The sequence below is a fragment of the Palaemon carinicauda genome, chromosome 11 (genome assembly GCF_036898095.1).
Source record: "Palaemon carinicauda isolate YSFRI2023 chromosome 11, ASM3689809v2, whole genome shotgun sequence".
Taxonomy (NCBI): Eukaryota; Metazoa; Arthropoda; class Malacostraca; order Decapoda; family Palaemonidae; genus Palaemon; species Palaemon carinicauda.
This window is the reverse complement of record NC_090735.1, coordinates 129,809,243-129,834,725: the sequence shown is the minus strand read 5'-3', so window position 1 is coordinate 129,834,725 and position 25,483 is coordinate 129,809,243. Positions and strand designations below refer to the sequence as shown.

Genomic DNA, 25,483 nt, shown 5'->3' with positions numbered 1-25,483 from the left:
TTCCCATCACAAGAAACGAGCTAAAAGGGATTCCTCGGCCTCGTCTCTGTCTAGTAGTAATAAGAAAACGCAAGTTCTTTTCTGCGATGACCAATATTCCCCACTGCACTCTTCCTTTTTCTGAGTTCTTAGGGACACTGGTAACTAATGATGACAGCTGTGATTTAACCTTAAGTATTGATGATGATAAATTTGTGAATGTTTTATCACCCCATGGTCCAAGTGATCATGAGCCATTCCTGAAGACTGATCCCCTGGCTTTTGCCTGAACACTCCCAGTGCTTGATTCAATCCTAATGTTTATGGTGCCTCATTATTCTGACTTACACTGACTTCCCTTGCCTCCCACTTGTGTACTTAGTGGTGTGTCTTTTATGGCAGAGTTCCTGCAGAATGACTTTTCACTTTGTGAGGCTTCCCCCTTAAAAGTGTAGAAAGTCTCTCCTCGTTCCTTTACGAGAACGACACACTCCTGAGTTGAGAATGGCATTTCCTCACATACTGATGCGGCCTGGTTTGAAAATCCCCATCTTTCACCCACTTTTTCATACAAGTCTGGGTTGCTTCGTATGGACAAGGGTCCTTGACATCGTTCTCCTCACAAGAATTCTCAGGGCTCATCCAAGAAATCTCCCACTTTTGATAACATTTGGAGCTCTTCGGTAGCATCTACAACTCCAATTTTGGTTGGAAAGTATTATCAAATTACCATTGCTTCCTCTCTAACCAAACAGTCTGTATGGAAGGCCAAATTATCAACCGTCTCATATCATATGTTTACACCACACATGTTGACAACACATATCACAGTTCCACTACATACTCAGGCTGACATGTCTGTATGTGCCACTATCTCAGCGCTTGCTGACATCACGGAATGCGCCATCATTCCAGCGCATGAATTTATTCCTCCGTGCATTGGCTATTGATGCCATTACATCATAGAGATTTACTCTGAGTGTGCTTTCCCTACCCAACCTAATAATAGTGTTAACAATTCTCCCAAATGTAAGACCAAGTCAATTCAGGTTGACTACCAGGTAGCCTCTGCCTCAAGAACTCAACTACCCTGTTTGGATCCTATGTATCCAACAACTAAACATCATAACAATGACAAACCTGCTATTTTACCATTACAGCGTAAGCAAACTAGTACCTTGCTTACTGTTCATGCTGCTTTTGGATTTACCCTTTCTACAGAACAACCAATTTCATCTTTTCAGTTACAATACTTCTACTTTTCAGATTCAGGATAGGAAAAGGGCGCTGGAGTCATTACCCCGTTTTCCTTGAGTGATACCCCATCCACTCTGGTTGAAGTTCAAGCTGTAAAACTCCATAGGTACGGTCCTCGTAGGAGGCGGCACCTTAAGTGGCCTTAGAGGTAGAGTTCCTTATCAAAGGAGTGAATATGATTCCTACCAATCTTTCTCTGTCCCCTCCTCTTATCATTCACGAAACGATCTATGAGAGACTAAGAATGCATGGGGAAGAATTAAATGATTTGGCACTACTCCTTAGATGGAGCTCCCCCTTACTCCTAAACTATCCAATTCAGGAAGAGCATGCCCTGATCATCATTGACGACTCTCTGGACCCCATTGCGTGCAGGCCCCAGCTCTGCTGACGGACCCCTTCAAGGTATCTATGTCTGGTTCTGAAGCTACTCACTTTCTCCGAATTTTGAGTCTTATTCGACGTTTGGATGGTTTGGGAGAGTCTTCTTGCACATAGTTAACAAACAGGTTAACTATAAAGCAATTTCCCTTGAATGGCAGAGTGCAAGACATCATTTTGATGTCTCCTCAAACCAAACTCGTGACATTCATGACTTGTTCAATACTCAGGTCTCAGCACCTGGGAATTATTTCAAATCGAGTAAATCCTTGAAGTTTCCTCCTTTGGTACTATCCCACCAAAGGATATTTTATATTGATTCTGAAGCTCACCTGAGCCCTCTGCCTATTGACCGTGATGTTGCCAATCTGGTACCCAGTGGGCCAAGCAACAAATTAGTTAACTTCCCGTTCACTTTCTCGGCATCCGAGATACGAAATATTGAGCTGGCAGCAATGTCCACCATTCAGGCCATCAGTTTGAAGATCTTTCGAGATCGGGGCTAAGGCGTTAAGAGTTTTTTCTACACAAAACAGTTATCTCATGGGGTAACTGCATTTTCAAGAGGCGTGACACTGTTTTGGCCCAATGCACAGAACCTTTGTTCCCCAGAGATTCTCTTTACATGAGGAACTACAACTTGGTGAACTTCCCTACTCTGTTCCTGCCTACTGAAGTAGCCTCTGCTATTGAGAAGGTTGAAAAGACTAACCAGTCTTCCTTCGTGAAGAGCTGTGGCCCCAAGGATTGTCCACCCTTCAACAGCCTAAAAGAAACTTATCAGTTGTACAACCTACTCAACAGAGATGCTTGCTGCCTCCTATGGACTCCCAGCAGCCTAGGCGGCAAACCACCAGCCCACCTTTTGTCATAGAAGACAGCTCTCAGGTTGAAGAAGTCGAGGCTGTAGAGGCCTACAGAGCCATTGAGACGTGGCAGTTCTTCGGGGCCAATCCCTGGACAGTAGAAGTCCTGCATTCATAGTGTCAAGTCCCATTTGTAGACTGCCCACCTCCTTTAGCTCGAACTCTGACAGTGCGACCATTCTATATGAAAGGCTCCACAAAGGATCTCCTTCTTCAAGAGGAAGTGTCCAATATGTTGGCAAAGGGGCTATAGAGGAAGTCTTAGACAACTTCCCAGGCTTTCACAGTAACCTTTTCTTAGTAGAGAATGCCAGATTAACTCCTAATCAATCTTAGTAGAGAAGCTGACCTATCATAAACTTAACCCATCTGAAGCTGTTTGTGTTACAAATTTCAGAATGGAGACCCTAGCCACCGTTCTTCAGTCCATCTGGAAGAAGGACTTTCTGCTGACCACAGACCTGAAAAGTCTCATACTTTCAGGTTCCCATCTATTCCCGATCAAGAAAGTACCTGATGTTCCCTTTCAGAGACAAGGTTTGCCACTTCAAGGTATTATGCATCCACAGCACCCCAGGTATTTACCAGGATCTTTGCTCTTGTCTCATCCTGGGTTCATGCCATGGGCATCAGGCTCCTTTTGTATCTAGACAACTGGCTTCTTCAAGCAGTCTCATGCCTTGTTCCTACAGCACAGAGACCTTCTCCTTGACTTTTACAGGGAATTGGGGATCCAGCTGAACCTACAGACATCCAGCCTCATCCCCCAACAACGTATCAAATAACTAACCATGGAGCTTTGTCCCCCAACAACATATCAGATAACTAACCATGGAGCCTCGTCCCCCAACAACGTATCAGATACCTTGGCTTGGAGATCGACTTGGCCAAGGACAGGGTGATTCCATCTGCCAACAGGGTGTTAAGATTCAGGCAAATGGCAGAACCTTTTCTCAAAAGGGAATTTCTCCTAGCTTACTCCTGACAGAAGTTTCTGGGACACCTCACCTCATTGGAGAAACTGGTCCCCTTTGGGAGGAGGCATCTTCGCTCGGTGCAGTGGTCTTTGAAGAGTCAGTGGTCATAGCCATCAAACCCTCCTGCAGTCATAGTGACGGTGCCCCAAGAGGTGGTGACAGATCTCCAATGATGTCTGATATAGGAGAACCTGATAGCAGGCACACCTCTGAAAGTTCCTACTACACAGTTCCTTCTCTTCTTTGATGCTTCTTGCCTAGGGTGGGGTGCTCACCTTCGATGGGCGATTTCAGGCCTTTGGTCGCAGGAGGGCAAGACCTTTCATATCAACTACCTGGAAAGGAAGTGGTGTATCCACTTCTCGGAGACCCTCATAGGTCACTCTGTGATGTTGATGAGTGACAACTCTACAGTAGTAGCCTACATCTCCAAACAAGAAGTCTCAATATCCCACTTATACGAGCTAATGGTGGCAATTCATCATTAGGCCTAGACCAAGGCAGTATTTCTCTGTGAGATCATTCCTGGTAAGAGGAACGTTATTGGGGACCATCTGAGTTGACCAGGGATGACAGTTACCCAACTGCAGCGATACAGACACCTTCCAGCACCCTTGTACAGATGGGACTTTTACGCTCTTCCTCCGTGATGTCTGACTCATCAGGTCTTGAACAAGATACATGCATCCTGAGAAGTCAGAATAACGCTTGTAGCCCCAAAGTGGCTGCAGGCAGAGTGGTATCAAGACCTGCTAGATCTTCTCACAGAAATTCCAAGAGACCTTCCAAATTGGCAAAACCTAATACGCCAACCACACGTAAGAAAGTTCCAAGAGGCAGTCTACATCCTGTCTCTTCATGGCTGGAGATTATCCAACATTTTCTCAGAAAGAAAGACCTTTCGGGACCAACTGCAAAACAACTTTCCAGATACCTCTGAAAGCCATCTACAGCAGTTTATCAGGTCAAGTCGTCAACTTTCTGTGGTTGGAGTCATGGGGGAATATATCTCCACTCAAAGCTACTACTGTATTCTCCTGATTGCTGACTTTTTAGTGTTCCTGAGGAATGAGAAATCCCTTTCAGGCAATCCGATGAAAGGTTACCGCTGAGCCTTGAGCCAAGTGTTTTAAACTAAAGGGAGTTGATCTCTCCTCTTCATGAGAAATATTTGTTCTCATCAGAAGTTTTGAACAGACCTGTCCTCCCCGGGAACTTAACCTCCCTCTTGGACTGTGATTGAGATCCTTAGGTCCCTTAAAATTACTTCATAAAGCTCTTGACAGGGATCTCACCCTAAAGACTGTCTTCCTTTTTGTTCTAGCCTCAGCTGAGAGAGTAAGCAAATTACATAGCCTATCGTATCTTCACATTCCAAGGGGTAAAAGTAATAGCTGTATCCTTCTTTAGTTCCCATGTTTGTGGCTAAGACACAGAATACAGCTGTACCTGATTCTAGATTTGACCCCTTCACAATCTCATCTCTCAAAAAGGTAACTTATGATCCAGATAATCTGTTACTCTGTCCCGTAAGAGCAGTCAGGAAATACCTGGAGAGAACGGCCTCTCTCAGACCAAGAATTCCTAATTTTTTTTGTGAGTACTGGCTGCTCCAAAAAGAATGAAGAATACCTATTTCCTTTGGATCGCATGAGCCCATTACGAGTTTATAAATCCTCAGGGGAAGCATCAACACCCCCACCCCCTTGAGCACATGACATCCGTGGACTTGCCACAACCTTAGCATTCCGAAAGACTAGTTGGTAGCCCAAGTACTTAGTGCAGGGGTCTGGAAGAGGCACACCACCTTCATATGCCATTACTTAAAAGATTGCTCTCATATGTCCCTTGATACATTCTCCTTGAGTCTTATTGTTGTGGCTTAACAGATAATCTAATCAAAGCTATTATGGGACACTTAGCCATTTATCACGGCATCAGTTATTCTCTGCATTGTAAGGGTATGAAAAGTGGATCAAGCCTGGGTGTACTCTCCTTCTCCAAGCTGTGGACAAAGGAGTACTTTCATTGATCATATCCTAATGCTGGTAAGAATAACTACCTTTTTAAATATTTTTTTTGTTGTATTAACATAATTCTTTATGCCTGTGCCTGGTAATGCTTCATCGTACTTACGTCTTGACTTAGAGGGATTTGACACTTCAACTCCACCTCTTCATGAGCCAGCTGAACTGCCTTTATTGATTTTTATTCAATTTACAATAGACTGCCTTGAGTCATATCCATGGCATAGCACTTGTTCTCCTCTCAACAGAGAGTTCCTCCCTCCTGACGAAGACTCCCCATATAAATTACTCATCCACCCCACAAGTCTTGACCAGGATAGAGTGAAGCTTGCCTCCCAGCAGAGCGTAGCATTGCCCAGCAGTGGAGTTGTTTAGTAAGCTATTATAGTTACCAGTTAAGCACTCCTTTTTCTTTTGTATGGTCATAGAAAATTTACATATGAGTTCTCCTTTTTCTTTTGTCTGGTTGTAGAAAATATATGTAGGAGCACCACTTTCTCCTTTTTCTTGCCGTAGAAAGTTGACGTAGGAGCACTGCATATTCTTTGTCTGGTTGCAGAAAATCGACATGGGAGCACCCATGTTTCTTTTGCCTGGTCATAGAAAATCAACGCATGAGTACCCCTTTCTCTTTAGTCTGGTTATAGAAAATGGATATTGGAGCACCCCTTTTTCTTGTGTCTGGTCGTAGAAAATGGACATAAGAGCACCTCTTTCTTTTTGTCCAGTCAGAGAAAATTGGCATAGGAACACCCCTTTTTCTTTTTCCTGGTCATAGAAAATCAACGCATGAGCACCCCTTTCTCTTTTGTCTGGTTATAGAAAATGGATATTGGAGCACCCCTTTGTCTTTTGTCTGGTTGTAGAAAATGGACATAGGAGCACCTCTTTCTTTTTGTCCAGTCAGAGAAAATCGACATAGGAGCACCCCTTTTTCTTTTGTTTGGTTGTAGAAAATCAACATAAGAGTAAACCCATATAAATGATTCAGGTTTGTATAGCTAGGAAAATTGCTAATTGTATTAAAAATTTGTAGTATTTTGAATAGTTTCACAGAATATTAATGTAAAGTCTATTTCCCAGGGCATGATCCACTACTTTTACACTGCAACATATTGCTGGACATTCCTCTATGCTTTAGATGTCAAGTTGGTCATGCAAGAGAAGCGCGTTAGTCACCAGATTTACCATGCCATCTCGTGGATGATACCACTTGTCTTGTGCCTCACAGGTCTTCTTGTTCTTTATCTACCCGATCTCAAGTAAGGGTGATTTATAACTGATAGCTCATTTGATAGTTTATGAAGTAATACTCGATTTTCATATCACAAAATATGTATGATGATTTCTTAACCCTTTTACCCCCAGGCTCTTTGGAAATTTCCAACCCTTAACCCCCAAGGTTATTTTTTTCCCAGCACATTTTGCAGTATATTTTTTTTAAATTGCTCTAACAGCCTTAATTTTGTCATAGAGAGGTCAGGTTGGTCTCATTCTCTTGGAAAATGCCTGAATTTTTTTAAAAATTTTTCAAAAATATGAAAAAAAAAATTTTATAGCATTATTTTGTAAGGACGTACCGGTACGTCCATGGGGGTAAAGGGATGGGTTTTGTGAAACGTACCAGTACGTCCTTTGGGGGTAAAAGGGTTAAGTAATGGTTGATTTTCATATCACAAAATTTGTGTAATGATTTCGTGTAATTGTTCTGAAAGCATGATGAAAAATTTAGGTGGGTTTTGTTACATTCTATGTCTCACAATGAACAATCCCTCTATTTTATAAACTTAAGACACTATTATGGTTTTCATAAGTAGTTCTTAGACATAAAAACATATACAGTACAGTAAGATATTTTTATCTTGGAATCTGATGTAAATTTAATTTTTTTTTCTTGTAAAGTAATTTCTTATATGCTGCATTTTTCCTTTCCCAGCTGCCATAGTAAAGCAGTAAATCCGTATCTACGTTTCCTGCCAAATTATCTCAGTTCTTTCCTTCCGATTGTTGTTGTGATGATTGGGAACCCAATTCTCTACTGCATCGCTTTCTCTGGAGTTGAAAAACAAATTATGTCTGCACGAGGAAGGTAAGGAAGTCTTTTATGTTATTTTCACATCAAATGGTATTTGCCTTGACAGTGTTTTCATACATGATTAATATCTTGTTTCATGTAGCCGTAGCAGCTCAGAAAGACTACTTTATTGGCATCTGTGCAAAATTTATCAGCATGGAGTAGAATATTACATTAATATAAACAAACACATTGAATAATTTTAGGCCCTTTTCTCATGAACAAGAGCAGAATCTGAAGGACATCTTAGAGCTAAATCCATTCATTGATTAATTGAGATTTGAAATTTGATTCATAACAAACTCATCTATTTTAGTTAGCCATATTCATATTGTCGAATTCCCCGGACATATCTCCTGATGTCTTGTAGACAGAACTAGAACGGCTTGAAATGAATGTTCACACATGTACGCTTGAAAATACAAAAGAACTAAAAAGCATTAGAAACGAAACAATTTTAATGATGATATTATTTCCATAATCACTTGATGTTCATATTGCTTCCCTTTTGAAGCTGGTTAAATGTTGACGTCTACCCTGAAACTTAAGAAATTTCTTGTTTGCTTTCCTGGTAATAGCCCTGCCCCTATGGTGGGCTATTGCAATTATACGGAAGTGTATTGCAATACTTGAAATAGAACATTCTTGTACAAATTTATTGCCAATCATGTAGCACATCTTTTCATGGTAAGTTTCCAGATAAAACTAGTAAACATTGCTAATTAGGAAACATTGAGTGTAGCAGTGTTTGAGTTATATCTATTTGCAATGTTTATCTATTAGACATTGTTTTTGTTTTCGCAAATAGATGCAAATATTCTTAATTGTAGAATAGCAATACAGTGAGATCAGCTTTCAAAAATCAAGGAAAAACACTTTCTTATTGGCTGTTGAAATGCACTCTTTTTTTTTTTCAGCTGTTAAAATGCACTCAAAATCAATAACAAAAAATACAAAGTTAAAGTTACAGTACATAATTTCTTTTTTTCATAGGTTTACTCATGCTGAGCGACGTGTAGTGGATGGCCTACTGAAGAAGTTTTTCCTCATTAATGCTGTGTTTTACTTGTGCTGGTTACCAAACATCATAAATGGCATTGTCCTGTGGACAGCTTGGGATAACCTTCCCAAGAATTTTGTTCTTGTTGTTTGGTATTTAATGGCAAGTGTTATATTATTTTTTAGTACTTTTAGTCTGCAAAACATGACAAAGGTTTTAATGCTTAGAAATTTATGATTGATATTTCAGTGATTTTGGATCATGTTAAAATTCAGGTAAAATTATTTCTTCAAGCCAGCTTAAGAGGACTTAAATCTTTTATTTTCATTATTCTACTCTGCTCAAAGTAATGGAATTGGTTTGAAAAAGTATAATTTTCCTGACAGAGATTAAAGAAACTACTTTTCATATTACATGTAAAGAATTGATATATTTATTTCCTCTGACACTTAAGCATATTTTCTTGAAGATTCTTGGGAAATATATTTCATATTAACATCATTTGCTAAAGGTTATTCATGTAAACATTTTCTCTGAATATTACAGGCAATTCTGAACCCTCTTCAAGCGGTGTTCAACTGTATGGTGTATCGAGCGTGGGATTCTGGTAGCGTTATCTCAAGGCCTGGCTGGTTCCCACAGATTTTTTGGCCTAAAAGTAGTTCAGTTTACCAACAGATGGAACCTGCTCCAACAACCATGGATGAAACAGTAGATAACCCAGTAAGGATGAAGCCAAGTATTCATTTCTATGAATCTTCTTTGATGTTCATATTGCCCCTCCAGAATTTTCCTATTTTCTTATGCTTCAATGAATACAAGCCCTTAACAAGGCATAGTGCTCTGTATTGATAAGTAGTAGGAGCCTAGGTTGCCTTATTTGTTAGTACAGTATAGTCTTCAGTTATCTCCGGTGGCTATCGCACGCTCTCAGATTATTTACGTACTGTACTACGTTTTAAGATATCTTATCTTGGTTGATTTAGCAATTGTTGCCTAGTATGTGGACAGGAATTATTTCTGGGAGATCATGATCCCCATTCCCTTTATGTATTGTGTCAGGGGCAATTCTGTGATTTAAATAATCATTGTGAAGGATCCCTTTCAATCTTGGTACTGTACCACTCAAGATAACAGTTCTAGAATAAAAGGAAAGTTGTTAGTTCATGGGAGAAGCTGGGGAAGACTAGGCTAGTCGATCATAGCAGGATGACTACGTTATTGACATGCCTTAACCATTAGATAACACACAAGTTCAGCCATCTTTTGATAGTGATGAGCTTCAGAGGCTCTTGACATCACTCGCTCCCTTTGTTAAACTTCAGAAATCCAATGAATCTTCCCTTAGTCTTTATAATTCTGGTTGTTCTGTCTTCCCAAACCTAACCCAACCCCCATAGTTATTCTAATAATAATAGCATTTCATTCAGTAAGGATTCTGAATATATGCTGCTCTCCACAGATTTGAAAGCCTCACACAGCTTCAAAATCTTTACATACTTAAGTTCCTTCTTTTGCTAAACCCTTGCAATACCACAATCCTATTCATTCTATAAGACTAAACTAGATTGTAAGGCAAAAGACTGAATGGGTTGTCTTGATTTTATGTTCCGCTATTCACTGAAGTACTGTAAGCGTTTATCACCAGTCTCATATTACTTATGTGGATGATGTGGCTTATCTTATGATTCCCTTAAATTCTGAGAGGTGAAGGAAGTTTTCACCAATTTTGATCATTTTCATCATGCTCCAAATGACAATGTTCGCTGTTCACTTGCAAGCTCGACAACTACCTCGTTTCATGCCTTTTGCTTGCAAGCTCGACCACTACATCATCTCACAACATTAACCGGGTAGATATACATATATACATATACCAAGGCACTTCCCCCAATTTTGTTGGGTAGCCGACATCAACAAATGAAACAAAACAAAAAAAGGGGACCTCTACTCTCTACGTTCCTCCCAGCCTAACAAGGGACTCAACCGAGTTCAGCTGGTACTGCTAGGGTGCCACAGCCCACCCTCCCACATTATCCACCACAGATGAAGCTTCATAATGCTGAATCTCCTACTGCTGCTACCTCCGCGGACATCTAAGGCATCGGAGGAAGCAGCAGGGACAGGACGAGGGGGCTGGGAACCCCCTCTCCTGTATCTACATCCTGTGAGACACCGGGTAGATATAGCATTAGTAAATCCAAATTTAGTACAAGTCTACATGTTCCTTCAGCTACCCTCTAAACAAACCAAGAAATCAGCTGATATTTAATCTAATTTTCCTGCATAACACGAAAATGAGGAAGAGAAAACTCAGAGGCAGACGATGGAAGTGAGGAAGTATCACCATTTCAATCTTTGCGCAACCTTATTGAGAGATATACCCTCATGAATTATTTGAGGTAAGTTTGGAAGTGCCTTATCCTACCAAATAAGAAAAATTGGCTACTTCCAAAGCAGCTTACACACCTCAACTCTCCTTTTTTGTAATGGATAGATTCAAAGAATTGTTGTCTCTGATTCAGAAAAAGACTGGAGATACAGGTGTACACTTATCCTTAGACCGTCTTTAACACAAATGTTCTAATTTATACAAGACTAACCAATTACATGACCTCATCTTGCAGGTTGATTTAATAAACGGTTAGTTGTCCCTGCCTAGTGAAGCATCAGTACTTTATTCACATTCTGACCAATTTTACCTCAATTTTTAACTTCCTGTATCAGGGAATTAATGTTTTTGCTTGCAGTACAAAAACTGTTCTTATTAAGAGTAGATGTCTTTCTATCTCGCTGCACAGTACCAGGGGTCTTATTATTCCTATTACTGTAAAACTGTGGAATAGTCTTTTTAGTATTGTTGTGCATTTCAATAGTTTTGGTTATGAAAATCTTTGCATATACAGTAATGTACCTTAATGCTGTATGATCTTTGAAGTATATCTTTTCTGATACAGTATATATATTTTGTTTATTGTTAAAGCCTGTTTACATCAGCAATTTTGTTCATATTTTTTGTTAAATCTTTTTTTTTAGGTTGACGATGATGGCTCAGAGTCCAGGGAAAGCTCCATCAGACGGTCATCTGTATCTCACATGATACACGAACGGTCTCCTCTCTTGCCTCCCCCACCTTCCAAAGGTTCCATTGACCAAAGCTCAGATGAAATACTGAGTAGCTCTTTCACATTTAAGAGATACAACAACTAAATTTTCCTTTTTTAGTATTCTCAAGTTTAAGTTGTTTATCATATCTTTGATATAAGAAAATTATTTGTTCCTGTGCAAGAGACATAGTTACCTCCATTTTTATGGAAAATTAAAATATGGTAGGTAATTTGCAAAGTAGAATGGTAATAAATATAAATTACAGCATACATGTTCGTAGGTCATTTTGTGATAGTTATTCTAAATTTTAGTTTCATACCTCTTTATAAATTCATCTGATAAAAATTTCTTTAACCTTTTGAGATACTGATGGTACCAAACCTCATTTGTGGCAAAACTGATTATTAATAGTTTAAAGTGAGCGAGCTGGGTTCAACCTGGCATTTCTATATAACTTTTTCTCTGGTAATTTTATAGCAGTTTTTACCTTAGAAATTATGTAAAAGGAGCATTTCACGGAGCGGCACAGGTAGAGCCCAGAAATAGATTTTTCCTTCATCAAAATCCCTTTTCTAATAATTGAAAAATTGTTGTTTAGAAGTCAAGTACTTTTAGTTCATAATACTATGTTAAAAAGAAAAATAACAGAACTAAAGGGCCAAACTGACAAATTAAAGTAAGCGAAAAGTTTTGTACAGATGGTGTCATTTGAAATAATTGAAGTCTCAACTGTCTTAAATATGGCAATGTCCTCAGAACCTCAGAAGGTTAATACTTTTTTTGTTGTAGATTGTTGAGTAATTCATTTTTATATTTATTATTTAAGGGATTGACATAGAAAAACTTCCTTTTTTAATTTACTTTTAGAAATCTTTATCATTCAAATGTCTTACTGTATTTTATATATGGGTAATTAGGTGTGAGGGAGGGATTTAGAATTGTAGTGTAATGTATTTAAAATTAAAGCAATATTTTTACTATATCAAACCTTGATATATGGGGAGCTTTAAAACTTTGGTTATTCATTTCCAATACCTTTCTTCCAATTTTGAGATTTAAAACGACCAATCAGCAATTTTTCTACTATTTTCGGCAACAATTAAATATTATTGAGCAAATTTTGAAACCACTTTTTAAGGACAATGAATTCACTATGTAATATTATTAGAGATGTTTTTAAGAAATAAGAGAAAACTAGATATATTATGAAAAGCTTTGTAAATACTGGGTCATTATAAAAGTTCCATACACATCTGGTATCTGTAAATGTGTACTGAAACCCCTTTTTCTTTAAACTTTGCAAGTCTGTCAGACCATTTCATTTGGTATAAAGTAGATTCATGTTGTATTTTGAGAAGTTTAACCTTAAATTTCATATGGGATCTATAGTAAAGATTTACCTTGCACAGTAGATAGAGAATCTCAACTAGATTATGTATATTTCATAGAAGGTTATTGGTACTTTATGTCCTAAAGTACTGTTTCGTTAGTTTTATTTAGGACTTGAAATCTCATGATATACTAATATAAGCATGTTCTATAATTGTCACAAATAATGCCTTTCCCATTTTTATACTTTCTTGTCCAGTAGATTCTTACATGATTTGTTTACATGTGTAAATGATGCTTTATATTTGACTTGTCCATTGTCCAGGTGATTGTTAGATGGTATGATGGGGAGTAGACATTGTGTGGTTAGTAATTTGTAGTCGGGTCAATTGAGACATAGTTCTGCTTTAAGAGACATACTTGTCTACAAAGAATCTCAATTTTTTTGATTATGTAAATACTTAGATGTTTTGCAATAATGCATTTTTAAGCAATTTTTCTTTGTAGTCTTTACATTATTTAAAAAAAAAATTGTTCTGAAAGGCTTAAATGTACAAATTATTTTTGTCAATGGTATTTTGCAGTTCTTATAGCTCTTCAAATGGCAAGCCATTGTACCTGCTCAACAATAGTGATGAAATAGTAGTTGAAAACTAGTCCTAATCAGTCTTGATCACTGAAAATTTTGTGAGACAAACAAAGCTTCTTGGAAGTCATAGTATTCCTCTTTTGATACTGTAATGTTTTCTAAAACTTTTATAGAGTTTAGCTCTGACTTTTACTTGTGCATTATTGCACTGTAGATTCTGGAGCATTATTATTTAGGTACTTCATTACCTAATGTTGAATTAATTGTTTTAATTATTTCTTGTCTGGTTTTGCACTTGAATAAGATTTTACAATTTGGGAATTAATTTGTTCCTGTAACCAGTGTCCCTCCATGTGTGATAACGCAGACTTCCTAGTTTTCATTTAGGGTTGTCAGTACTAGCGATCAAGGGCTATTGGGCCTCCGTAAGTGGTCTTCCAACTGAAGGGCCTCGACCTGGGAACCTTTAGAGACATCCCCATGCTCGTAAAGAGTTTCGAACAATGTTTCCCTACCAGGCAAGTCTATTCTCATAAAACCTCCCTTCGAACCCTAGAGAGAATTTTCGGACAGAGACCTCACGCTTAAGGCAGTCTTTCTATTAGCATTAGCGTCTGCGTCAGCCAAACAAAACCGCAAGCTCCTGGGGTTCTATCTGATCTCGCACTCAAAAAGTTGAAAGGAATAGACCTTTAGGTTTGTCCCTGAATTTGTAGCCAAAGCGCAGATTCCAATTTTGAGGGAAAAAACTGCTTGACTCCTTCACGATCTCCTCCCTCAGATCTGTGTGTGGTTCGGGTCTGCCCCTTGCTGCCCTCCTATTGACTGAAAACAGACTCTGAGATTATTTAGACTTCGGCCTTTTTAGTTGCTGGGGATAGCCTAGCCTTTGGCTTCCTCAGGTGCTGGGGATAGAGGGTCTTCTTCCGCCTACCATTGTCTCCTATTTATAAGGATGAGGGCTTTTATTTGTGTCGGAACAAATCACAAATTTTAGCAATTTGTAATCTTCCTAACCATACTAACCCAAGTCATAATGTTTACTGCCCACCTCTTCCTCCCTGCAAACCCTATGTTGGATTTATTAGAATGATTGGTTGCATCCCCCTTTCTCCCTCACTCTCCTCTTCTCCACCTATGGAATCCATTTTCTTTTCCAGCTTTGTCAAGGGAAGGTGAACTACTATTTAAAAGGACTTGCATTTGTAAATTTGGGAAAATTACAAATTACTAAATGTGTGATTTTAGTGCTCAAGTTTTGACTCTTCCTTTCTGTAACAATTTGAGATTATATTCAAGTCATAAGCTTGATTCTGAATTAAATCAAGTAACACAAGCATCATGCAATATGATAAGCGTAGTCCATGTCGGATCCATGTAAATCACCGCTTGTGCCTGTCAGTGGTGGTGCTTGTGTGTTCAGGTTGGAGAGTTGAGAGATTGATCAGGCAACTCTTGCACCAGTCATAGTGCTCGGCCTGTTACAACAGATAAAAATGCCATGCAGTATGAGACAATTGTGTAATTTTAGTCTCTGAGCAGCAAACTATTGAGTGATAAATCATGTCCTTATCCATCACCCAGTTAGCCATAATACTTGAGGATTGACAATAAAGTGTTGGAATATTTTGGGAAACATTTTATTTTAAATGTTATCATATTTTGAAGTGCAAAATCTGGTAGGCACTAAATTTTTTCTCAAAATTAGGAGATCCACTTATTTCTATTGGTTCCCACTGGTATGTTATTTTATTCAGTAATTCTACAGTATAATATTCTTTTCATTTTTGTTCTTTAAAATCCATCCATATACCAAGGCACTTCCCCCAATTTTGGGGGGTAGCCGACATCAACAAAGAAACAAAACAAAAAGGGGACTACTCTCTACGTTCCTCCAGCCTAACCAGGGACTCAGCCGAGTTCAGCTGGTACTGCTAGGGTGCCACAGCCCAACCTCCCACATTTCCACCACAGATGAAGCTTCATAATGCTGAATCCCCTACTGCTGCTACCTCCGCGGTCATCTAAGGCACCGGAGGAAGCAGCAAATAGTGACCCATAATTCAAATTGTTCTCTTAAGAAATCTGTTTTCTAGTCAAAAGTTACCTATGTATATCATGACAATTTGCAAAGTATTGGTATTGCTATTTTAAGATGTAAAGAATAGATCGATCATTCAGTATTATCATTAAATATTTGATAAATATGTGGGTTTTACCTCTTAAATTAATATTTGTTTATTTATTTTGATTCTAATCATCAACCATATTTTCTCTCTATATTTTTTTCCCTCTTCCTGATCTTTAAAGAAAAGGAACATTGTGAACATGGGAACCATGCTCTTAATGTTAATTTTTCAATTTAGAATACAGTACTTAATTAACATGATACAGTACCGCCATTATGCATGTTGCTGAATAATTATATAATCTTGATGTAATCAAGTATTTTTCTTAGTTAAAAACCAAGAAATTACTCCTATTAAAAAATTTCCTTCTAATATCCACTCCATTACCCAAGGTAAATATTATGAAAGTTTTAATCTCACACAGTTAAAATACTGGCTACAGTATATAAGATATACAACAATAGTTTTTATATTTGAAAAATCTTGTTTTCTGACATTGCTTATACTGGAACAACCTGCATTTTGAATGCCTTTGTTTTTAGTATAAAAAACATTAATAAAATCTAACTTTTTATGCTAATTAGAACTCAGCCTACTAAATTAATTATGATAAGGGTATCTAGGTTATCATTTGATGACTTGCTTAGCTGTATGTATGTGTTTGTAGTGGATCTTGTTACTAGATATGTCGGGGATGAAATGTCTCTATATTTAAATTAATAGGGTAAAATGTTCAGACCAACATGGCAGATTCCTTGCAAGTGTTTTGTTGTGTGACTTACTTTTAATCTTAAGTCTTGGTTTTCTTCTTCCTTTCATGTTTTTTATTAAAATTCCAGACTGGTTATTAGCTCCTTAGTGTGGATTGAGTGATTGGTTAGTATTGTTCTATAAACTGATGTCACAAAAGCTGTGATCATTGACACATCAATATGGAAATCTGATGGATATTCTATATTCTTATTTATCAAATATTACCTCATGATGATAGCGACTTATTTTACCTAAAATATTACTTGTTTTCAAGTTGAAAAATGTAACTTTTTATGAGCAAAACTGGCAATGCATTTACACTCCCTTGATATTAACCCTTTTACCCCCGGGCTATTTGGAAATTTCCAACCCTTAACCCCCAAGGGGTTATTTTTATCCCATCACATTTTGCCGTATACTTTTTTTAAATTGCTCTAACAGGCTTAATTTTTGTCATAGAGAGGTCAGGTTGGTCTCATTCTCTTGGAAAATGCCTAAATTTTCTCAAAAAATTATCAAAAATATGAAAAAAAAAAATTTTATAGCATTGTTTTGCAAGGACGTACCGGTACGTCCATGGGGGTAAAGGGATGGCTTTTGTGAAACGTACCAGTACGTCCTTTGGGGGTAAAAGGGTTAATGATCACCTCTTAAATCAGATAGCATTTCCTTTAGTATTATACAGTTAACAGGTTATGTGCATTGTAATCAAGATGTAATACTCGGTCTGCTTGTTTTGTTATCACACACCCAAGTTAAGGATTTTTTATGACCTATTGTGAATTACCGATGTCCCTATTAATACAGTATAGAGCAGTGGTTCTCAAACTTTTTCATGAGCGACCCTATTTGAAACATTTCATTCCTTCGCGACCCAGAGAATAATTCAATTAAGCAACTGAAATACACTGAAACACTGAAAGCATGATAATGTTCCTGTGTCCCTGCGACCCATCAAAATTGATCTCGCGACCCAACTTTGGGTCGCGACCCATAGTTTGAGAACCACTGGTATAGAGCAAAGTAAAACAGTCATAATTCAGCATAGAGAAGTGAGACTGGAAAATGATCTGGGTTGTAATTAATTTAGGTCTTTGAACATTTTTGTCCAATACGCAAGTTCTTTGTGCAGGTGTGGCGAATTTATTGCAAATAATTTTGTTAATTATAAACTTTTATATTCAACATTATATCTACATAAAAACCCATAAACATTCCAATCTCCTGTAAGTCCTAATATGCTCATTGATGATAGATTTTGATTTTATATAAATCTGTCATGACAATTGACTATAAATAGCACTTGTCTTTTTGTTATTGTCCTTTTTGTTGTATACAGTATCAAGTATTTTGGTATAAGGGCAGCATAAGTAATGTTTACTATAATGAATAATGGTGGTCATTAAAGTAATTTGTAGAAAATAGTTATATTTTAAGCTAAAATTTTATCATGTTTAGCGCTGATTCTGAATTTCAATGTACTTATATTTTATTTCATGGACAATACATATTTGCTCCTGTATTCCATTAAAAGATTTGCAATGTAGAATTCTTTAAAAGCAGTAACTGCTTTAATCCTATTACATTTATCATGCCAAATTTCAAGATCATGTGAAGAATGATTCTGATTTGCTGCAAGTAATTTTTTGCAGAAAGTAAAATGAGCATTTAGGATGAAATATCCCACTCACACAGTACAGTAGTTGTGTTTTGGGAATCTGCCCTTTTTGAAGGGTAGGCCAGACAAGAAAATAATGTTCCTATTTTCCAGTATGGAATGGTACTTAAACATTGAATTTATTGTGCCTTTACAGTATTGTAGTGACGTTTTAGAATAAGTGTAAACATTTTTGAAGGGTTAACATGTGTTTATTTTTAAATTAGTACTTTTTTGTAGCCATTATGTAACATCTTTGATATGGTACCATCCTTGAATATTTTTCCTTAATGCCCATTATGCTAATCTTTCAAGAGGCTGATATTTATTAATATATTAATGGCGCTTTTGAAAGGCACAGCTGATATCATTAAAGTGCTAACGCAGGATCTCGTAGACTTACAGCTGTGTGTACTTATACTTCTCATCCTTTTCTATTCTCTTATCTCTTTGTTGTTGAGATTCTTCAACATTTTCTAACTTTTAATCTTTAAATGATTTAAAATAGAAAATAAATCCTTTGAATAACTCTAGAAACAAACTTAAGATTTGAAACTCTTGAAATTGGCCTGTGCAGTCCATTACCATGAAAGACTTGATATGTGAAACTTGAATATTGGGAGTTTTCTGATTATAAAATACTTTAAATTTGACTTTACTGTATAAGTAACGTTGATGATTAATACTGTAATTTGTCTACAGTTTAGTAATTAAAGTCTGAAAATTTGACTTTGCACCCTGGTTACTATGAAATACCTAAAATATGAATTTTTAGTCTAGATACCATTAATGACTCACTGTACAGTACTTTGAAAGCTGGTTAAATTTAATCGTAGTACAGTACCTTGTACAGTGAACAACATTTTCTGTGCTTTTCGCTCTTGGATAGTTTATTGGGATATCTTCTGTTGCTTGTTTTTTTTTTTTTTTTTTTTTTTTTTTTTTTTTGTGTGAACCATACATGTATGCTTTCATATTTCAATTGAGAGAACAGTTATTAAAACATATAGGCTCCTTTATTTGGTTTACAGGGAAATTCTTTGCTTATGTTCAAAAGTCTGCATCATAAATGTAGAAAACTACAGTAGATTTTTTCCTTTATCCAGTTGGGAAAGGATAACAAGGGTGAGTAGACTTTGAACTACCGTACATATATTTGGGACCATATAGAAGTTGTAACATTATTTTGACATTATTAAGCAATATTTGTAGCTTTATTAACTGGTAAGGTAATGAGAAATATTTATATCCATTGACTAGTGTAGATAATTTAAAAGTAGAATCGTTGGCCTCTTTTCTGATGTACTGTATTGTATTTTAAAAGTACAGGTGTTAAGAAACCTGGAAAAGAAATAATGACATTCACTAACTTTATCAGAAGTGATGTGAGATTTTGTACAGAGTTAAAATCTATTTTCAAGGAATATATGTAGTTTTATTTTGTGTCTTTATCCAGGGTTAATGAAAATATTTTGAAGAGTAAATCCTGAAAGTCAGTCACTGTCTCACTATGACTTCCTTCTGTGTGAATTGCCTTTTTGAGCTTGTAACTTGTCTATGACCATTTGATGAATGTAATGTCTAGTTATGTGTCAGTGACCTTCATGATCATCTGAAAGACTTACACTTGCTGATGCCTTAGTTTGGAGGTTGCAGTGTTGATTATTAGGAAGCAGAAATAAAACATGAATAAGTGTCTAGAAGTTATCAGAATGCACTATTTATCAAGGACAACTTGAAAGGCAAACATTCCTTCTCCAGATACACTTTCACTGTTTTAAATAGTAAGGGCAGTGACCTATGCCTCGACATTGTGTTTCCTTAAAACGGGAGAAAAATAGGATCTGACTGAGAAAGAGGTAGGCAAACTTGAAGTCTATTTCTGAGTCTCTTCGCTATATTGTTCGATATATTGTCAAGAAATCTTTATTAAAATGTCCTAATTTAGGGGCTAAGGCATCAAAATTTATTGAATCAAAAGGTTCTTGGCTGAGCACTATCAACAGAAGTGGACCATATGCACCTTTTCTTATGCTTTTATGTCTCTGATGTCTATTATGAGAAAGATATTTATTGCAGCTCATGGGAAGGTAGAGATTGCATCAAGTCTCTAATTTATGAATGGAATTGTCTGATTTTGATATTCCCCAAGAGATAAGTTTCTTTGCTTATTTTTTTTTCTTTAGAATGAAATATATAGATAAAATTACAGTACAGTAATCAATAAAAAGTTAATGAGTATTGAAGCATGGAAAAATAAACAAATGAATTGATACTGAAAGGATATCAAGAAGTTATTTGTCCTTGTTTTGCTAATTGAATCTAAATAATACATAAGATGAAAATGTTTTTGTTTGTATATTCTCTGACCTTCGATGACTCAGGGGCTTTGTGGGTCAACTTAGCATTAAAGTGAAAGTTGAAGAAGTTTTAATGATTGAAATGGATGATTATAAAAGTGAAAATTTAAATGCCCGATACAGGGCAAAGTAATCTTTAGTGGAGAGGGGCTCACGTGACTACCTGCGCGGAAAAGGTCTTATTTTGGTCACCACGTTAATAGACCTGTTCATCTCTGAATCTTAGGTAAAACTAAGATAATATTCAATAAAAATGCAGTGAGACAACAAATAAGAGTTATGGACAAACCTCTAGAGGTTGTTAATGAATATATCTACTTAGGAGAGAGTGTTTCCCCGGGACATGAGATAAGCATGCGTTGGAGAGCTTTTTTGTATACAAAAGATTATGAAAAGTAAAATACCACTCTCTAAAAAGAAAAGTATTTAATCAGATGGTCTTATCAGTATTAACTTATGCATTAGAAAATTGGAGTCTTACTAAACCCTTAGAACATAGACAGAAAAAGGGCAGCATACAGTAGATACAAGAGCAAACCAGAGGATATTTTAACAATGTGCAAGTTAAAAATGTCCTAGAGAAAGGCATAAAGAAAATGATACTGGCAGAAAATGAAGTGACTCCCAGATTACTTACAAGATTTTGTAGAATGTGGCATGAAGAGGCAAAACCAGATGAATGGGAGTTAGAACCTGACATTGCAATAATTACAGAGGCATAACACTTACATCAGTTTTTTATGAAAATATATTGTATGCACATTCTTAAGAGACTAGAGAGAGCATTTTATGAAAAGTTGAGAGATGAACAAGCAGGATTTAGAAAAGCTAGAAGTTGTGCTGACCAAATTTTCATTTTGAAACATGTTGCACAGCAATGTGTAGAATATAAATTAGAAATCCACTTATGATGGCATTTGTGGATTATGAAAAAGCCTTTGATAATGTACACCACCCAGTATCGTGGAGATTCCTCTTAAATGTGTGAATTTGATTGTCTGTTCATGAGCATAGCAATTGCAAAGTTAATGTTAGTGGAGACTTACCAAATGAATTTCCAGTGAACATTGGAGTACTCCAAGGTAATGTGTTGTCACCTATGTTGTTTATCTTCCTCGTGGGTTTTGTGATCCATAGAACAGTCGGAGGTGGTGGAAAAGGATTGGTCATAGGAATTTAGCAGACTTAGATTATGCTGATAATGCTGCCTTTGTTAGCAGAACACCACAGGATTTGTGATGCTTGCTTACGAGAATGCATGAATTATCACACGACGTTGGGCTGAAGATAAATAGAAGAAATAAATGATGAGACCGGAGTATGCAATGGAAGATGAAATATCATTGAAAGGAGAAAGGACTAATGAGGTAGAATTATTTCAATATTTAGGAACTGTGATCTCCAATACAAGGTCTTTAGAATTAGAGTTTAGTGAAAGACTGAAAATCAGACAATGGCTAGAGTAAGTAAAATTTAGAAATCAAATCGCCTGAAATTACATATAAAAATCAAACTATATACCAGGTTAGTGAGATCGGGGTTACTACATGGACACGAGTCATGTTATGACAATGAAACAATCTCCAACAGATTTTATAGATTTAAGAACAAAGCCCTCAGAAGGATATTGAAAGTTAAATAGCAGGATATGTTCAGAAATGAAACTATAAGAGATTACTTGAGTGCCATATGTGGATGAGATCATGATGAGGGATATATGGAGATGGTTTGGGCACACTCTTTGCACTCCCCAAGAGATTAGTTCACCAAACGTTCAGTTGGGCTCCACAAGGCACTAGAAGAGTTGGAAGACAAAGGCCTACGTGGCTGAGGACTATGAAGTGCTAATTAGGAGATGATGAATGGAGAAGTATTGAATTAAAAGCTCAAGATAGAGACGACTGGCGAAATCTAACCGAGGCCCTTGGCGTCAATATGCGTAGTAGGATATATATATATATATATATATATATATATATATATATATATATATATATATATATAGAGAGAGAGAGAGAGAGAGAGAGAGAGAGAGAGAGAGAGAGAGAGAGAGAGAGAGAGAGAGAGAGAGAGAGAGAGAGAGATAGAGAGAGAGACTATGTGTAGGCCTACAGCTCTTGATTTCCCATAATGTATAGGCTTAATTATTTCAGTATATATCCTATGGTGTCGGAGGTAACAGATCAAATTATATTACACATCTCTAGGTAAATATACGACCATGTGTTTATTTTAAACTAACCTTAAAATGTAACTAATGCACTCATACAATAAACATAAGAAAGTGAAAGTGACGGTAATATTTTCCTATGGTTTGCAAGCTCAATTAATTCAACCACTTACGTGTTCGGCAATTGTGTTTTGCCTACCACTGCATTTTTTTATAGTGTTCGTCGATGATGAAACTCCTTCGAGAACAATAAGTGTATGTCCGGATGTGAAAGTTCTGTAAGAAAGACTCAAAATCTTAACACGTTCACAAACCGCAAATGAGGAGTAATTATGCATAAGGTAGTATATAAAAAATATTGCCAGGAAGACAACAATCGAAAAAAATTGAAACAATTCCAAGATTGTTGAAGGACATTCGCTGGGAGGCAACGCATAATTTAAGGTAATTGGTGCAATGCATTTGTTCCACGTTTTTCATTATCAAAAGAACAGTTTTGTGCAAATAAATAGAACAAACCGTTTTACGACAGTGCGTTACTTATTGTTGTGGCCTGATTGGCAACGTCTCTGCCTGGTGTTTGCCACTCGGGGGTTCGAGTCCCGCTCAGTATCGTTAATTCCATTAGAGTCTGCAACGTTACCATCCTTGTGAGCTAAGGTTTGGGGGAGCCTATAGGTCTATCTGTTGAGTCATCAACAGCCATTGTCTGACCCTCCCAGGTCCTAGTTTGGGTGGAGAGGGGTCTTGGGCGCTGATCATATGATATATGTTTAGTCTCTAGGGCATTGTCCTACTTGTTAGGGCCATGTCACTGCCCCTTGCCTCTGCCATTCATGAGTGGCCTTTAAACCTTTAAACTAGCAGAAACCCGTAATAAAGCGGGAAAAGTATAGGGTTAGTTTTGTTTCGGGATGGTTATCTTAGTTGAGAGAGAGAGAGAGAGAGAGAGAGAGAGAGAGAGAGAGAGAGAGAGAGAGAGAGAGAGAGAGAGAGAGAGAGAGAGAATGGATTTGAGGTAAAGGGAACGCAGCACGCGGCTTCCAGCAGAGAAACGTCTTCTTTTGACATCAGTGTGGCATGAACCACAGTTCGAAGAAGGTGTAGTGAAGCTTCATCTCTCGCTGGACGACTGGTGACAATTTATTTTTCAGTTGAGCTCGATTATCTTCAACCACAAGTGTTCTACTTCAGGAATTAGTAAGTTATTAAGTAATCATTTCTATATGTGTTAAATATTTAGCCAATTATTAGGCCTACGTTGTATATATCTATACTAAACATTTCAGCATATAGCTGATATGTTGCAATGTTGTAGTAGGCCTATGTTAGAAAAGCAAGGAAATTGTTCGTGTTAAGTTGCCTATTTAAAGTATTTCGTGTTTATTAGGAGAGAAAGGTATTTTAGAATCATTCTTAAAGTTTTCAGGACTGATTTATTGTAGTTAATAAAAACATTGCAAGCATAATACTAGGATTTTTCTCTTGCGAGGTGATAATACTGCAAATGAAATTTTTACTCGATGGTGACAAAATTAAAATGTTCGTTTGAGATTTCATCCAATAAAGAATTTTATGATGAAATGCGTCGAAACATCAAAATTTCGTATATCACAAAACAAAAATTTCGACCAGCTTCAGATTGAAAGTTTTACTCGTTTAAATTCAAAATTTTCCTAAACCTAAAACTCGAAATTGTTCTGCTACTCCAATGCTGTTAAGATTTGAGCGTTCTCATATCCATTCCAGATGATAACGAATTACCCCTATATAACTGAAAGGACCAACAATTTTAATTTGTTAATAACTAAAAAACAACACTCATAGAGAAAGAATTATTACTCATATTGCTGCAACCTCAAACAGTGTTACATTAGTGTGTGAATGGTGATATTGTGAGGAAATTTCTTCTATGCGAAAACTACATAGATTCTTTTTAATAGGACATCAATTGACTTTTTCATAATGTCACCTGTTCATTCACTTCATGGGGGAAAAGTGCCAGGGCCTAAAACTTAGAACACGTGTTTGACGAGAATCTAATCAACGTTGCCATAAATTTTGGTATTAATTCCATTGAACATTGCTGGCCAGTATGTTCACATAACATACATCGTCTAATACGTCTCTTATCCTTCTTATTAGATTATATAGGTAAAATTTATAATAGTTTCTCTCGAAAAATGGAAAAGAAATGGGGTTATAGACCTACTCGTGATTTCTCTTAGCCTATAAGGATCAAAGTTCAAGGGTCAGAGATGTTTAAGATTAAACTAACTGTATTCTATCACTCTCTGTAATCCATTACGGGCTACTTTAGGACCAAGAGCCCGTGCTGATATGTAATTCTAATACTAAAACAACAATGACAGTTTCAACTATCTAGTTATTTTAATTGTGGGAACTCTCCCACTTTTTTGTGTTAGATTCAAATTGTTCAGGGTGAAAAAATATCTTGTTATTGGAGCTACTTCCCCATTTTATCATTAGAAAAAATTATTGGCAAGTTTTGTGAAAATCAAATAGGAACAAATATGAATTTCAATTGCTTTGTTTTCTGATTTTTTATCTTTTTATAAACCCTTCAGCATTTTTCTTTTTCAAAATAATGTAAGGTTTATTAACATAGTAGTTTATTGAGTTTATTTGAATATTTCTTGAATACAAGCAGAAGAGATATAAAACTTTGTGTGAAAAAAAAAGTTTAACGTTTTGCAAATGCCTTACATTAGCTAAGCATATTACTGACCTGTCTAGATTTAGATCAGACCATTTGACCTTTTGTACTGCCAATGACATTGCATCTCTCTCTCTCTCTCTCTCTCTC

The 25,483-nt window shown here is 36.8% G+C and overlaps 2 protein-coding genes across 5 annotated transcripts in view; both read left to right on the top strand.

Annotated features, from left to right (window-relative positions):
- The window catches only part of LOC137650213 (G-protein coupled receptor 143-like), a 106,472-nt gene extending 89,746 nt beyond the window's left edge, over positions 1-16,726 (top strand). For both annotated transcript variants that reach the window (XM_068383440.1, XM_068383439.1), the window contains exons 5-9: positions 6,571-6,749; positions 7,424-7,576; positions 8,555-8,723; positions 9,108-9,284; positions 11,598-16,726. In XM_068383440.1, coding sequence (XP_068239541.1) covers positions 6,571-6,749; positions 7,424-7,576; positions 8,555-8,723; positions 9,108-9,284; positions 11,598-11,771 — 852 coding nt within the window. In that variant the 3' untranslated portion in view covers positions 11,772-16,726. The remainder of the gene's footprint in view (positions 1-6,570; positions 6,750-7,423; positions 7,577-8,554; positions 8,724-9,107; positions 9,285-11,597) is intronic.
- Positions 16,727-23,709: 6,983 nt separating this feature from the next.
- The window catches only part of LOC137650211 (uncharacterized), a 50,665-nt gene continuing 48,891 nt past the window's right edge, over positions 23,710-25,483 (top strand). For 2 of the 3 annotated variants that reach the window (XM_068383434.1, XM_068383432.1), the window contains exon 1: positions 23,716-23,856. The gene's annotated coding sequence lies outside the window, so the exon portion shown is untranslated. Of the gene's footprint in view, positions 23,857-25,483 lie in introns of all 3 variants that reach the window. The other variant, XM_068383433.1, reaches the window with a different exon arrangement.